This window comes from Oncorhynchus tshawytscha, unplaced genomic scaffold, assembly GCF_018296145.1.
Source record: "Oncorhynchus tshawytscha isolate Ot180627B unplaced genomic scaffold, Otsh_v2.0 Un_contig_1447_pilon_pilon, whole genome shotgun sequence".
NCBI lineage: Eukaryota > Metazoa > Chordata > Actinopteri > Salmoniformes > Salmonidae > Oncorhynchus > Oncorhynchus tshawytscha.
In genome coordinates, this window is record NW_024609062.1 from 1,874 (window position 1) to 15,370 (window position 13,497).

The window sequence follows — 13,497 nt, forward strand, 5'->3', positions numbered from 1 at the left end:
TTCTAGATAGGCTTAATAATGACCTGTTCTAGTTAGGGTTAATAATGACCTGTTCTAGTTAGGGTTAATAATGATATGTTAGTAAACCTGACCTGTTATAGTTAGGGTTAATAATGATCTGTTCTAGTTAGGGTTAGTAATGACCTGTTAGTAGTGATCTGTTCTAGTTAGGGTTAATAATGACCTGTTAGTAGTGATCTGTTCTAGTTAGGGTTAATAATGACCTGTTCTAGTTAGGGTTAGTAATGACCTGTTCTAGTTAGGGTTAATAATGACCTGTTCTAGTTAGGGTTAATAATGACCTGTTCTAGTTAGGGTTAATAATGACCTGTTCTAGTTAGGGTTAATAATGACCTGTTCTAGTTAGGGTTAATAATGATCTGTTAGTAAACCTGACCTGTTCTAGTTAGGGTTAATAATGATCTGTTCCAGTTAGGGTTAGTAATGACCTGTTAGTAGTGATCTGTTATAGTTATGGTTAATAATGACCTGTTAGTAATGACCTGTTCTAGTTATGGTTAGTAATGACCTGTTCTAGTTAGGGTTAATAATGACCTGTTCTAGTTAGGGTTAATAATGACCTGTTCTAGTTAGGGTTAATAATGACCTGTTCTAGTTAGGGTTAATAATGACCTGTTCTAGTTAGGGTTAATAATGTTTTATTCTGTTGTAGATTAAGCTGGAGGCCCGCAGGGAAAGCAGAGGAGGAGAGGAGGAGGAGAGAGGAGGTGAGGAGAGGAGAGGAGGAACGAAAGGGAGTAGGAAATAATATGAGGAAAGGAGAGGGAGGAGGAGAGAGGAGGTGAGAGAGGAGGAGGAGATGCGTAGAGGAAGAGGAGGAGGAGGGAGATGGTGAGTAGAGGGAGGAGAGGAGGAGATGGTAAGTAGAGGAGGAGGGAGATGGAGAGTAGAGGAGGAGGAAGAGGAGGGCGATGGTGAGTAGAGGAGGAGGGATAGGAGGAGGGAGATGGAGAGTAGAGGAGGAGATGGTGAGTAGGAGGAGGGAGATGGAGAGTAGAGGAGGAGATGGTGAGTAGAGGAGGAGGGAGATGGAGAGTAGAGGAGGAGGAAGAGGAGGGCGATGGTGAGTAGAGGAGGAGGGATAGGAGAGGAAGATGGAGAGTAGAGGAGGGAGAGGAGGAGGGGTGATGGTGAGTAGAGGAGGAGGGATAGGAGGAGGGAGATGGTGAGTAGAGGAGGGAGAGGAGGAGATGGTGAGTAGAGGAGGAGGAGATGGAAGTAGAGGAGGAGATGGTGAGTAGAGGAGAGGAGGAAAGAAAGGGAGTAGGAAATTGTATGAGGAAAGGAGAGGGAGGAGGAGGGAGATGGTGAGAAAAGGGGGAGGAAGAGGAGGGCAATGGTGAGTAGAGGAGGAGGGATAGGAGGAGGGAGATGGTGAGTAGAGGAGGGAGAGGAGGAGATGGTGAGTAGAGGAGGAGGGAGATGGAGAGTAGGAGGAGATGGGGAGTACAGGGAGGAGGAAAGAAAGGGATAGGTTATGAGGAAAGGAGAGGGAGGAGGAGGGAGATGGTGAGGAAAGGGGGAGGAAGAGGAGGGTGATGGTGAGTAGAGGAGGAGGGATAGGAGGAGGGAGATGGAGAGTAGGAGGAGGAAATGGTGAGTAGAGGAGGAGGGAGATGGAGAGTAGGAGGAGGAAGGAGGCGATGGTGAGTAGAGGAGGAGGGATAGGAGGAGGAAGATGGAGAGTAGAGGAGGGATAGGAGGAGATGGTGAGTAGAGGAGGAGGGAGATGGAGAGTAGAGGAGGAGGAAGAGGAGGGTGATGGTGAGTAGAGGAGGAGGGATAGGAGGATGGAGATGGAGAGTAGAGGAGGAGGAAAATGGTGAGTAGAGGAGGAAGGAGATGGAGAGTAGAGGAGGAGATGGTGAGTAGGAGGAGGGAGATGGAGAGTAGAGGAGGAGGAAGAGGAGGGTGATGGTGAGTAGAGGAGGGATAGGAGGAGGGAGATGGAGAGTAGAGAGGAGATGGTGAGTAGAGGAGGAGGGAGATGGAGTAGAGGAGGAGGAAGAGGAGGGCGATGGTGAGTAGAGGAGGAGGGATAGGAGGAGGAAGATGGAGAGTAGAGGAGGGAGAGGAGGAGATGGTGAGTAGAGAGAGGAGGAGGGGGAGAGGTGTGAGAGTAGAGGAGGGAGAGGAGGAGATGGTGAGTAGAGGAGAGGAGGAAAGAAAGGGAGTAGGAAATTATATGAGGAAAAGAGAGGGAGGAGGAGGGAGATGGTGAGAAGAGGGGGAGGAAGAGGAGGGTGATGGTGAGTAGAGGAGGAGGGATAGGAGGAGGGAGATGGAGAGTAGAGGAGGAGGAAAATGGTGAGTAGAGGAGGAGGGAGATGGAGAGTAGAGGAGGAGGAAGAGGAGGGCGATGGTGAGTAGAGGAGGAGGGATAGGAGGAGGAAGATGGAGAGTAGAGGAGGAGATGGTGAGTAGAGGAGGAGGAGATGGAGGTAGAGGAGGAGGAAGAGGAGGGTGATGGTGAGTAGAGGAGGAGGGATAGGAGGATGGAGATGGAGAGTAGAGGAGGAGGAAAATGGTGAGTAGAGGAGGAAGGAGATGGAGAGTAGAGGAGGAGATGGTGAGTAGAGGAGGAGGGAGATGGAGGTGAGGAGGAGGAAGAGGAGGGTGATGGTGAGTAGAGGAGGAGGGATAGGAGGAGGGAGATGGAGAGTAGAGGAGGAGATGGTGAGTAGAGGAGGAGGGAGATGGAGTAGAGGAGGAGGGATAGGAGGAGGGAAGATGGAGAGTAGAGGAGGGAGAGGAGGAGATGGTGAGTAGAGGAGAGGAGGGGGAGAGGTGGAGTGAGATGGTGAGTAGAGGAGGGAGAGGAGGAGATGGTGAGTAGAGGAGAGGAGGAAAGAAAGGGAGTAGGAAATTATATGAGGAAAAGAGAGGGAGGAGGAGGGAGATGGTGAGAAGAGGGGGAGGAAGAGGAGGGTGATGGTGAGTAGAGGAGGAGGGATAGGAGGAGGGAGATGGAGAGTAGAGGAGGAGGAAAATGGTGAGTAGAGGAGGAGGGAGATGGAGAGTAGAGGAGGAGGAAGAGGAGGGCGATGGTGAGTAGAGGAGGAGGGATAGGAGGAGGAAGATGGAGAGTAGAGGAGGAGATGGTGAGTAGAGGAGGAGGGAGATGGAGAGTAGAGGAGGAGGAAGAGGAGGGTGATGGTGAGTAGAGGAGGAGGGATAGGAGGATGGAGATGGAGAGTAGAGGAGGAGGAAAATGGTGAGTAGAGGAGGAAGGAGATGGAGAGTAGAGGAGGAGATGGTGAGTAGAGGAGGAGGGAGATGGAGAGTAGAGGAGGAGGAAGAGGAGGGTGATGGTGAGTAGAGGAGGAGGGATAGGAGGAGGAGATGGAGAGTAGAGGAGGAGATGGTGAGTAGAGGAGGAGGGAGATGGAGAGTAGAGGAGGAGGAAGAGGAGGGCGATGGTGAGTAGAGGAGGAGGGATAGGAGGAGGAAGATGGAGAGTAGAGGAGGGAGAGGAGGAGATGGTGAGTAGAGGAGAGGAGGGGGAGAGGTGGAGTGAGATGGTGAGTAGAGGAGGGAGAGGAGGAGATGGTGAGTAGAGGAGAGGAGGAAAGAAAGGGAGTAGGAAATTATATGAGGAAAAGAGAGGGATGAGGAGGAGATGGTGAGAAGAGGAGGGTGATGTGAGTAGAGGAGGAGGGATAGGAGGAGGGAGATGGAGAGTAGAGGAGGGGAGATGTAGAGGAGAGGAGGAAAGAAAGGGATGAGGAAATTATATGAGGAAAAGAGAGGGAGGAGGAGGAGATGGTGAGAAGAGGGGGAGGAAGAGGAGGGTGATGGTGAGTATGGGAGGAGGGATAGGAGGAGGGAGATGGAGAGTAGAGGAGGAGGAAAATGGTGATTAGAGGATGAGGGAGATGGAGAGTAGAGGAGGAGATGGGGAGTAGAGAGAGGAGGAAAGAAATGAGTAGGAAATTATATGAGGAAAGAAGAGGGAGGAGGAGGGAGATGGTGAGTAGAGGAGAGGAGGGAGATGGAGGAGGGAGATGGAGAGAGGAGGGGGAGAGGAGGAGGGAGATGTAGAGGAGGAGGAAGAGGAGGAGGGAAATGGTGAGTAGAGGAGAGGAGGAGGGAGATGGAGAGTAGAGGAGAGGAGGGGGAGAGGAGGAGGGAGATGGAGAGGAGAGGAGAGTAGGGGGAGAGGAGGGGGAGATGGTTAGTAGAGGAGAGGAGGGGGAGAGGAGAAGGGAGATGGTGAGTAGAGGAGAGGAGGGGGAGAGGAGGAGGGAGATGGAGAGGAGAGAGGAGAGGAGGGGAGAGGAGGAGGGAGATGGAGAGGAGATGGGAGGCATCTCTTATATCTTCTGTGTGTGTGTGTGTGTGTGTGTGTGTGTGTGTGTGTGTGTGTGTGTGTGTGTGTGTGTGTGTGTGTGTGTGTGTGTGTGTGTGTGTGTGTGTGTGTGTGTGTGTGTGTGTGTGTGTGTGTGTGTGTGTGTGTGTGTGTGTGTGTAGGAGCTGACGAAGAGAGAGGTGGTTAACGTCACACACCTGGTGATCCCTGCCGAGCTTGGCTCTTTACTGCAGGCTGCATCAGGTTGGTGTGTGAGCATGTTACATGCTGACTCTCTCTGTCCAGCTCCTCACGTCTCTCTGTCTAGCTCAGGTCCAGGCACCACACGTCTCTCTGTGTGTCTAGATGGCAGAGAGCTCCATTCTGAGTGTCTAGCTCTGGTCCAGCTCCTCACGTCTCTCTGTGTGTCTAGGTGGCAGAGAGCTCCATTCTGAGTGTCTAGCTCTGGTCCAGGCACCACACATCCAGGAGCAGAACCAGCTGACTCTGCCGCTGGACATCAACGACTACCCCTTCAGCCGCTACGCACAACTCTACTTCAGGGTAACACACCACTCATTCAATTCAATTCTCTCTCCCTGTACACTCTGGTTCATTCAATTCAATTCTCTCTCCCTGTACACTCTGGTTCATTCAATTCAATTCTCTCTCCCTGTACACTCTGGTTCTTTCAATTCAATTCTCTCTCCCTGTACACTCTGGTTCATTCAATTCAATTCTCTCTCCCTGTACACTCTGGTTCATTCAATTCAATTCTCTCTCCCTGTACACTCTGGTTCATTCAATTCAATTCTCTCTCCCTGTACACTCTGGTTCATTCAATTCAATTCTCTCTCCCTGTACACTCTGGTTCATTCAATTCAATGCTCTCTCCCTGTACACTCTGGTTCATTCAATTCAATTCTCTCTCCCTGTACATTCGATTTCAATCAATTCAATTCAATCAACAGCCTAGTTATATTGGAAATACAGACAGCCTAGTTATATTGGAAATACAGACAGCCTAGTTATATTGGAAATACAGACAGCCTAGTTATATTGGAAATACAGAAATACAGACAGCCTAGTTATATTGGAAATATAGAAATACGGACAGCCTAGTTATATTGGAAATACAGACAGCCTAGTTATATTGGAAATACAGACAGCCTAGTTATATTGGAAATATAGAAATACAGACAGCCTAGTTATATTGGAAATACAGACAGCCTAGTTATATTGGAAATACAGAAATACAGACAGCCTAGTTATATTGGAAATACAGACAGCCTTGTTATATTGGAAATATAGAAATACAGACAGCCTAGTTATATTGGAAATACAGACAGCCTAGTTATATTGGAAATATAGAAATACAGACAGCCTAGTTATATTGGAAATACAGACAGCCTAGTTATATTGGAAATACAGACAGCCTAGTTATATTGGAAATATAGAAATACAGACAGCCTAGTTATATTGGAAATACAGAAATACAGACAGCCTAGTTATATTGGAAATATAGAAATACAGACAGCCTAGTTATATTGGAAATACAGAAATACAGACAGCCTAGTTATATTGGAAAATAGAAATCAGACAGCCTAGTTATATTGGAAATACAGAAATACAGACAGCCTAGTTATATTGGAAATACAGAAATACAGACAGCCTAGTTATATTGGAAATACAGACAGCCTAGTTATATTGGAAATATAGAAATACAGACAGCCTAGTTATATTGGAAATATAGAAATACAGACAGCCTAGTTATATTGGAAATACAGAAATACAGACAGCCTAGTTATATTGGAAATATAGAAATCAGACAGCCTAGTTCTATTGGAAATACAGAAATACAGACAGCCTAGTTATATTGGAAATATAGAAATACAGACAGCCTAGTTATATTGGAAATACAGACAGCCTAGTTATATTGGAGATATAGAAATACAGACAGCCTAGTTATATTGGAAATATAGAAATACAGACAGCCTAGTTATATTGGAAATACAGAAATACAGACAGCCTAGTTATATTGGAAATATAGAAATCAGACAGCCTAGTTCTATTGGAAATACAGAAATACAGACAGCCTAGTTATATTGGAAATACAGACAGCCTAGTTATATTGGAAATACAGACAGCCTAGTAATATTGGAAATATAGAAATACAGACAGCCTAGTTATATTGGAAATTCAGAAATACAGACAGCCTAGTTATATTGGAAATATAGAAATCAGACAGCCTAGTTATATTGGAAACACAGAAATACAGACAGCCTAGTTATATTGGAAATACAGAAATACAGACAGCCTAGTTATATTGGAAATACAGACAGCCTAGTTATATTGGAAATATAGAAATACAGACAGCCTAGTTATATTGGAAAGTTATAGAAATACAGACAGCCTAGTTATTTTGGAAATACAGAAATACAGACAGCCTAGTTATATTGGAAATATAGAAATACAGACAGCCTAGTTATTTTGGAAATATAGAAAACAGACAGCCTAGTTATATTGGAAATACAGACAGCCTAGTTATATTGGAAATACAGACAGCCTAGTTAGTTATATTGGAAATACAGACAGCCTAGTTATATTGGAAATATAGAAATACAGACAGCCTAGTTATATTGGAAATACAGAAATACAGACAGCCTAGTTATATTGGAAATATAGAAATCAGACAGCCTAGTTCTATTGGAAATACAGAAATACAGACAGCCTAGTTATATTGGAAATACAGACAGCCTAGTTGTATTGGAAATATATAAATACAGACAGCCTAGTTATATTGGAAATATATAAATACAGACAGCCTAGTTATATTGGAAATACAGAAATACAGACAGCCTAGTTATATTGGAAATACAGAAATACAGACAGCCTAGTTATATTGGAAATATAGAAATACAGACAGCCTAGTTATATTGGAAATACAGACAGCCTAGTTATATTGGAAATACAGACAGCCTAGTTATATTGGAAATATAGAAATACAGACAGCCTAGTTATATTGGAAATACAGACAGCCTAGTTATATTGGAAATACAGACAGCCTAGTTATATTGGAAATACAGAAATACAGACAGCCTAGTTATATTGGAAATACAGACAGCCTTGTTATATTGGAAATATAGAAATACAGACAGCCTAGTTATATTGGAAATATAGAAATACAGACAGCCTAGTTATATTGGAAATACAGACAGCCTAGTTATATTGGAAATATAGAAATACAGACAGCCTAGTTATATTGGAAATACAGAAATACAGACAGCCTAGTTATATTGGAAATACAGAAATACAGACAGCCTAGTTATATTGGAAATACAGACAGCCTAGTTATATTGGAAATATAAAAATACAGACAGCCTAGTTATATTGGAAATACAGACAGCCTAGTTATATTGGAAATATAGAAATACAGACAGCCTAGTTATATTGGAAATACAGAAATACAGACAGCCTAGTTATATTGGAAATATAGAAATACAGACAGCCTAGTTATATTGGAAATACAGAAATACAGACAGCCTAGTTATATTGGAAATATAGAAATCAGACAGCCTAGTTATATTGGAAATACAGAAATACAGACAGCCTAGTTATATTGGAAATACAGAAATACAGACAGCCTAGTTATATTGGAAATACAGACAGCCTAGTTATATTGGAAATATAGAAATACAGACAGCCTAGTTATATTGGAAATATAGAAATACAGACAGCCTAGTTATATTGGAAATACAGAAATACAGACAGCCTAGTTATATTGGAAATATAGAAATCAGACAGCCTAGGTCTATTGGAAATACAGAAATACAGACAGCCTAGTTATATTGGAAATACAGACAGCCTAGTTATATTGGAAATATATAAATACAGACAGCCTAGTTATATTGGAAATATATAAATACAGACAGCCTAGTTATATTGGAAATACAGAAATACAGACAGCCTAGTTATATTGGAAATATATAAATACAGACAGCCTAGTTATTTTGGAAATATAGAAAAACAGACAGCCTAGTTATATTGGAAATACAGACAGCCTAGTTATATTGGAAATACAGACAGCCTAGTTATATTGGAAATATAGAAATACAGACAGCCTAGTTATATTGGAAATACAGACAGCCTAGTTATATTGGAAATACAGACAGCCTAGTTATATTGGAAATATATAAATACAGACAGCCTAGTTATATTTGAAATATGGAAATACAGACAGCCTTGTTATATTGGAAATATAGAAATACAGACAGCCTAGTTATATTGGAAATACAGACAGCCTAGTTATATTGGAAATATAGAAATACAGACAGCCTAGTTATATTGGAAATACAGACAGCCTAGTTATATTGGAAATACAGAAATACAGACAGCCTAGTTATATTGGAAATACAGACAGCCTAGTTATATTGGAAATATAGAAATACAGACAGCCTAGTTATATTGGAAATACAGACAGCCTAGTTATATTGGAAATACAGAAATACAGTTGAACTGATTGAAAATGAATCCTGCAGTCAATGTTTGATACTATGTCCATTCATTCCATTACCTGGGAAATGTTAAAATACGAAATTCTAATTCAATTCCAAAGATAACATTTTTTACAATTTAAAATTAAATTGCAATTCAGAAAGTCCAAACAGTCTAATTCTAATTCAATTCCAAAACGAAGATGGTTGAAATTCTAAATGAATTCCACATAAATTCTCCTCTTCATGAGTGAATTCAAGAATTGAATTGGATTTCAAATGAGACTGGAATTGACACCAACCCTGACATACACACGTCTCATCTCCAGGGTCTGACCCCTGACCCCTGACCCTCTCTCTGTTAGGAGCCTATGTTTGGGATGCTAATGGTTCCCTTGGAGAGGACCCTGACGTACACATGTCTCATCTCCAGGGTCTGACCCTGGCCCTCTCTCTGTTAGGAGCCTATGTTTGGGATACTAATGGTTCCCTTGGAGAGGACCCTGACATACACATGTCTAATCTCCAGGGTCTGACCCTGACCCTCTCTCTGTTAGGAGCCTATGTTTGGGATGCTAATGGTTCCCTTGGAGAGGACCCTGACGTACACATGTCTAATCTCCAGGGTCTGACCCCTGACCCTCTCTCTGTTAGGAGCCTATGTTTGGGATGCTAATGGTTCCCTTGGAGAGGACCCTGACGTACACATGTCTAATCTCCAGGGTCTGACCCCTGACCCTCTCTCTGTTAGGAGCCTATGTTTGGGATGCTAATGGTTCCCTTGGAGAGGACCCTGACGTACACATGTCTAATCTCCAGGGTCTGACCCCTGACCCTCTCTCTGTTAGGAGCCTATGTTTGGGATGCTAATGGTTCCCTTGGAGAGGACCCTGACGTACACATGTCTAATCTCCAGGGTCTGACCCCTGACCCTCTCTCTGTTAGGAGCCTATGTTTGGGATGCTAATGGTTCCCTTGGAGAGGACCCTGACGTACACATGTCTAATCTCCAGGGTCTGACACCTGACCCTCTCTCTGTTAGGAGCCTATGTTTGGGATGCTAATGGTTCCCTTGGAGAGGACCCTGACGTACACATGTCTAATCTCCAGGGTCTGACACCTGACCCTCTCTCTGTTAGGAGCCTATGTTTGGGATGCTAATGGTTCCCTTGGAGAGGACCCTGACGTACACATGTCTAATCTCCAGGGTCTGACCCCTGAACCTCTCTCTGTTAGGAGCCTATGTTTGAGATGCTAATGGTTCCCTTGGAGAGGACCCTGACGTACACATGTCTAATCTCCAGGGTCTGACACCTGACCCTCTCTCTGTTAGGAGCCTATGTTTGGGATGCTAACGGTTCCCTTGGAGAGGACCCTGACATGTACAGATGAGGACCTCCGACAGGAAGCTCTGGAGCTGTTCGTTATGGTGAGTCCTGTTCATTATGGTGAGTCCTGTTCATTATGGTGACTCCTGTTCATTATGGTGAGTCTGTTCATTATGGTGAGTCTGTTCATTATGGTGAGTCTGTTCATTATGGTGAGTCCTGTTCATTATGGTGACTCCTGTTCATTACGGTGACTCCTGTTCATTATGGTGAGTCCTGTTCATTATGGTGAGTCCTGTTCAATATGGTGACTCCTGTTCATTATGGTGAGTCTGTTCATTATGGTGAGTACTGCCTGTTCATTACGGGAGTCCTGACTGTTCATTATGGGGAGTCCTGTTCATTTTGGTGAGTACTGTTCATTATGGTGAGTCCTGTTCATTATGGTGAGTCCTGTTCATTATGGTGAGTCTGTTCATTATGGTGAGTCCTGTTCATTATGGTGAGTCCTGTTCATTATGGTGAGTCCTGTTCATTATGGTGAGTCAGATTCATTATGGTGAGTCATGACTGTTCATTATGGTGAGTCATGACTGTTCATTATGGTGAGTCATGACTGTTCATTATGGTGAGTCATGACTGTTCATTATGGTGACTCCTGTTCATTATGGTAAGTCCTGTTCATTATGGTGACACCTGTTCATTATGGTGACACCTGTTCATTATGGTGACTCCTGTTCATTATGGTGACACCTGTTCATTATGGTGACACCTGTTCATTATGGTGACACCTGTTCATTATGGTGACACCTGTTCATTATGGTGAGTCCTGACTGTTCATTATGGTGACTCCTGACTGTTCATTATGGTGACTCCTGTTCATTATGGTGACTCCTGTTCATTATGGTAAGTCCTGTTCATTATGGTGACACCTGTTCATTATGGTGACACCTGTTCATTATGGTGACTCCTGTTCATTATGGTGAGTCCTGTTCATTACGGGGAGTCCTGACTGTTCATTATGGTGAGTCGGACAAAAACCCTCATAAAAACCAAGAGTAAAAGAACCTTGATTCTGCGATACAGGCATTTGGAATATCACGCAAAAACATCCGTTGGAATTCATCAAATTAAATTGATATTTCACCCAGCATACCTTGTCCATAGACTGCTTTCAGAGTAAGGACACCAATATGTTACATTTTGTAAATTGGTTGAATTATCCCTTTACGTATTAGAGTTCCGTGTCTGTCTGTTCTGGGTGTTAGGGTTCCGTGTCTCTCTGTTCTGGGTGTTTAAGTGTTAGGGTTCCGTGTATCTCTGTTCTAGGTGTTAGGGTTCCGTGTCTCTCTGTTCTGGGTGTTTAAGTGTTAGGGTTCCGTGTATCTCTGTTCTAGGTGTTAGGGTTCCGTGTCTCTCTGTTCTGGGTGTTTAAGTGTTAGGGTTCCGTGTATCTCTGTTCTAGGTGTTAGGGTTCCGTGTCTCTCTGTTCTGGGTGTTTAAGTGTTTGGGTTCCGTGTCTCTCTGTTCTAGCTTTTAGGGTTCCGTGTATCTCTGTTCTAGGTGTTTAAGTGTTAGGGTTCCGTGTACAGTGGGGAGAACAAGTATTTGATTCACTTTTAAGTAATATTGTTGTCATGTTGTGTTCCTACCATGTTGTTGTCATGTGTTGCTGCCTTGCTATGTTGTTGTCTTAGGTCTCTCTTTATGTAGTGTTGTCTCTCTTGTCGTGATGTGTGTTGTTGTCTGAGGTCTCTTTATGTAGTGTTGTCTCTCTTGTTGTGATGTGTGTTGTTGTCTGAGGTCTCTTTATGTAGTGTTGTCTCTCTCGTTGTGATGTGTGTCGTTGTGATGTGTGTCGTTCCACTTCATGATTGTGTCCCACTTGTTGTTGATTCTTCACAAAAAAATACAGTTTTATATCTTTGTTTGAAGCCTGAAATGTGGCAAAAGGTCGCAAAGTTCAAGGGGGCCGAATACTTTCGCAAGGCACTGTACCTCCACACAAACAGTATATAACCTACCCACATACCTCCACACAAACAGTAGATAACCTACCCACATACCTCCACACAAACAGTAGATAACCTACCCACATACCTCCACACAAACAGTAGATAACCTACACACATACCTCCACACGAACAGTAGATAACCTACCCACATACCTCCACACGAACAGTAGATAACCTACCCACATACCTCCACACGAACAGTATATAACCTACCCACATACCTCCACACAAACAGTAGATAACCTACCCACATACCTCCACACAAACAGTATATAACCTCCACACTAACAGTAGATAACCTACCCACATACCTCCACACAAACAGTATATAACCTACACACGAACAGTATATAACCTACACAGGAACAGTAGATAACCTCCACACATACCTACACACAAACAGTAGATAACCTACACACATACCTCCACACAAACAGTAGATAACCTACCCACATACCTCCACATGAACAGTAGATAACCTACCCACATACCTCCACACGAACAGTAGATAACCTACACACATACCTCCACACGAACAGTAGATAACCTACGCACATACCTCCACACGAACAGTAGGTGGGATGTAATTTCTGTCATGGTTCTCATCACTGTTTATCACTACCAAGCTGGGGTTTCCATTCCCCTGAGATTAGAGGAACTTTGACGGGACTCCCTGTCCTGCCGTAAGGTTCTCAGAGTTCTAGCCAGGTCAGGTCATTCACAGTTTAATTGTTCTCGGTATCTTCTTAGCCACACACACATTCCTCCTTGTCTCGACCAAACCTTATTAGACTGAAGTTTATCATTCTAATTCATTATACATGTTACAGAATCGAATGATTACTTATAGTTATGTTTGTCTTATTATTCATTATATATGTTACATAATGTCATAATTACATTCAGGGTGGAATTCTTTAGTCATTACCTTTAAGCATATAAATTCCCTTATCATAGGGTTATGTATATCTCTGTGTTCTAGGTGTTTAAGTGTTAGGGTTCCGTCTATCCCTGTGTTCTAGGTGTTTAAGTGTTAGGGTTCTGTCTAGCTCTGTGTTCTAGTTGTTTAAGTGTTAGAGTTCTGTCTATCTGTGTGCTAGGTGTTTAAGTTTAGGATTCTGTGTTCTAGGAGTTTAAGTGTCAGGGTTCTGTCTATCTCTGGGTTATAGGTGTTTAAGTGTTAGGGTTATGTATGTCTCTGTGTTCTAGGTTTTTAAGTGTTAGGGTTCTGTCTATTTCTTAGTTCTAGGTGTTTAAGTGTTAGGGTTCTGTCTATTTCAGTATTCTAGGTGTTTAAGTGTTAGGGTTCCATCTAGCTCTGTGTTCTAGGTGTTTAAGTGTTATGGTTCTGT

General features: G+C 43.2%; 1 protein-coding gene across 1 annotated transcript in view; it reads left to right on the forward strand.

The window, feature by feature from the left end:
- Positions 1-673: 673 nt before the first annotated feature.
- The window catches only part of LOC121844168 (unconventional myosin-XV-like), a gene marked incomplete at its 5' end in the record, with an annotated part of 77,232 nt that continues 64,408 nt past the window's right edge, over positions 674-13,497 (forward strand). Inside the window, 4 exons of the mRNA XM_042314086.1 lie at positions 674-728; positions 4,492-4,573; positions 4,743-4,873; positions 10,136-10,231. Of these exons, the coding sequence (XP_042170020.1) occupies positions 674-728; positions 4,492-4,573; positions 4,743-4,873; positions 10,136-10,231 (364 nt within the window). The remainder of the gene's footprint in view (positions 729-4,491; positions 4,574-4,742; positions 4,874-10,135; positions 10,232-13,497) is intronic.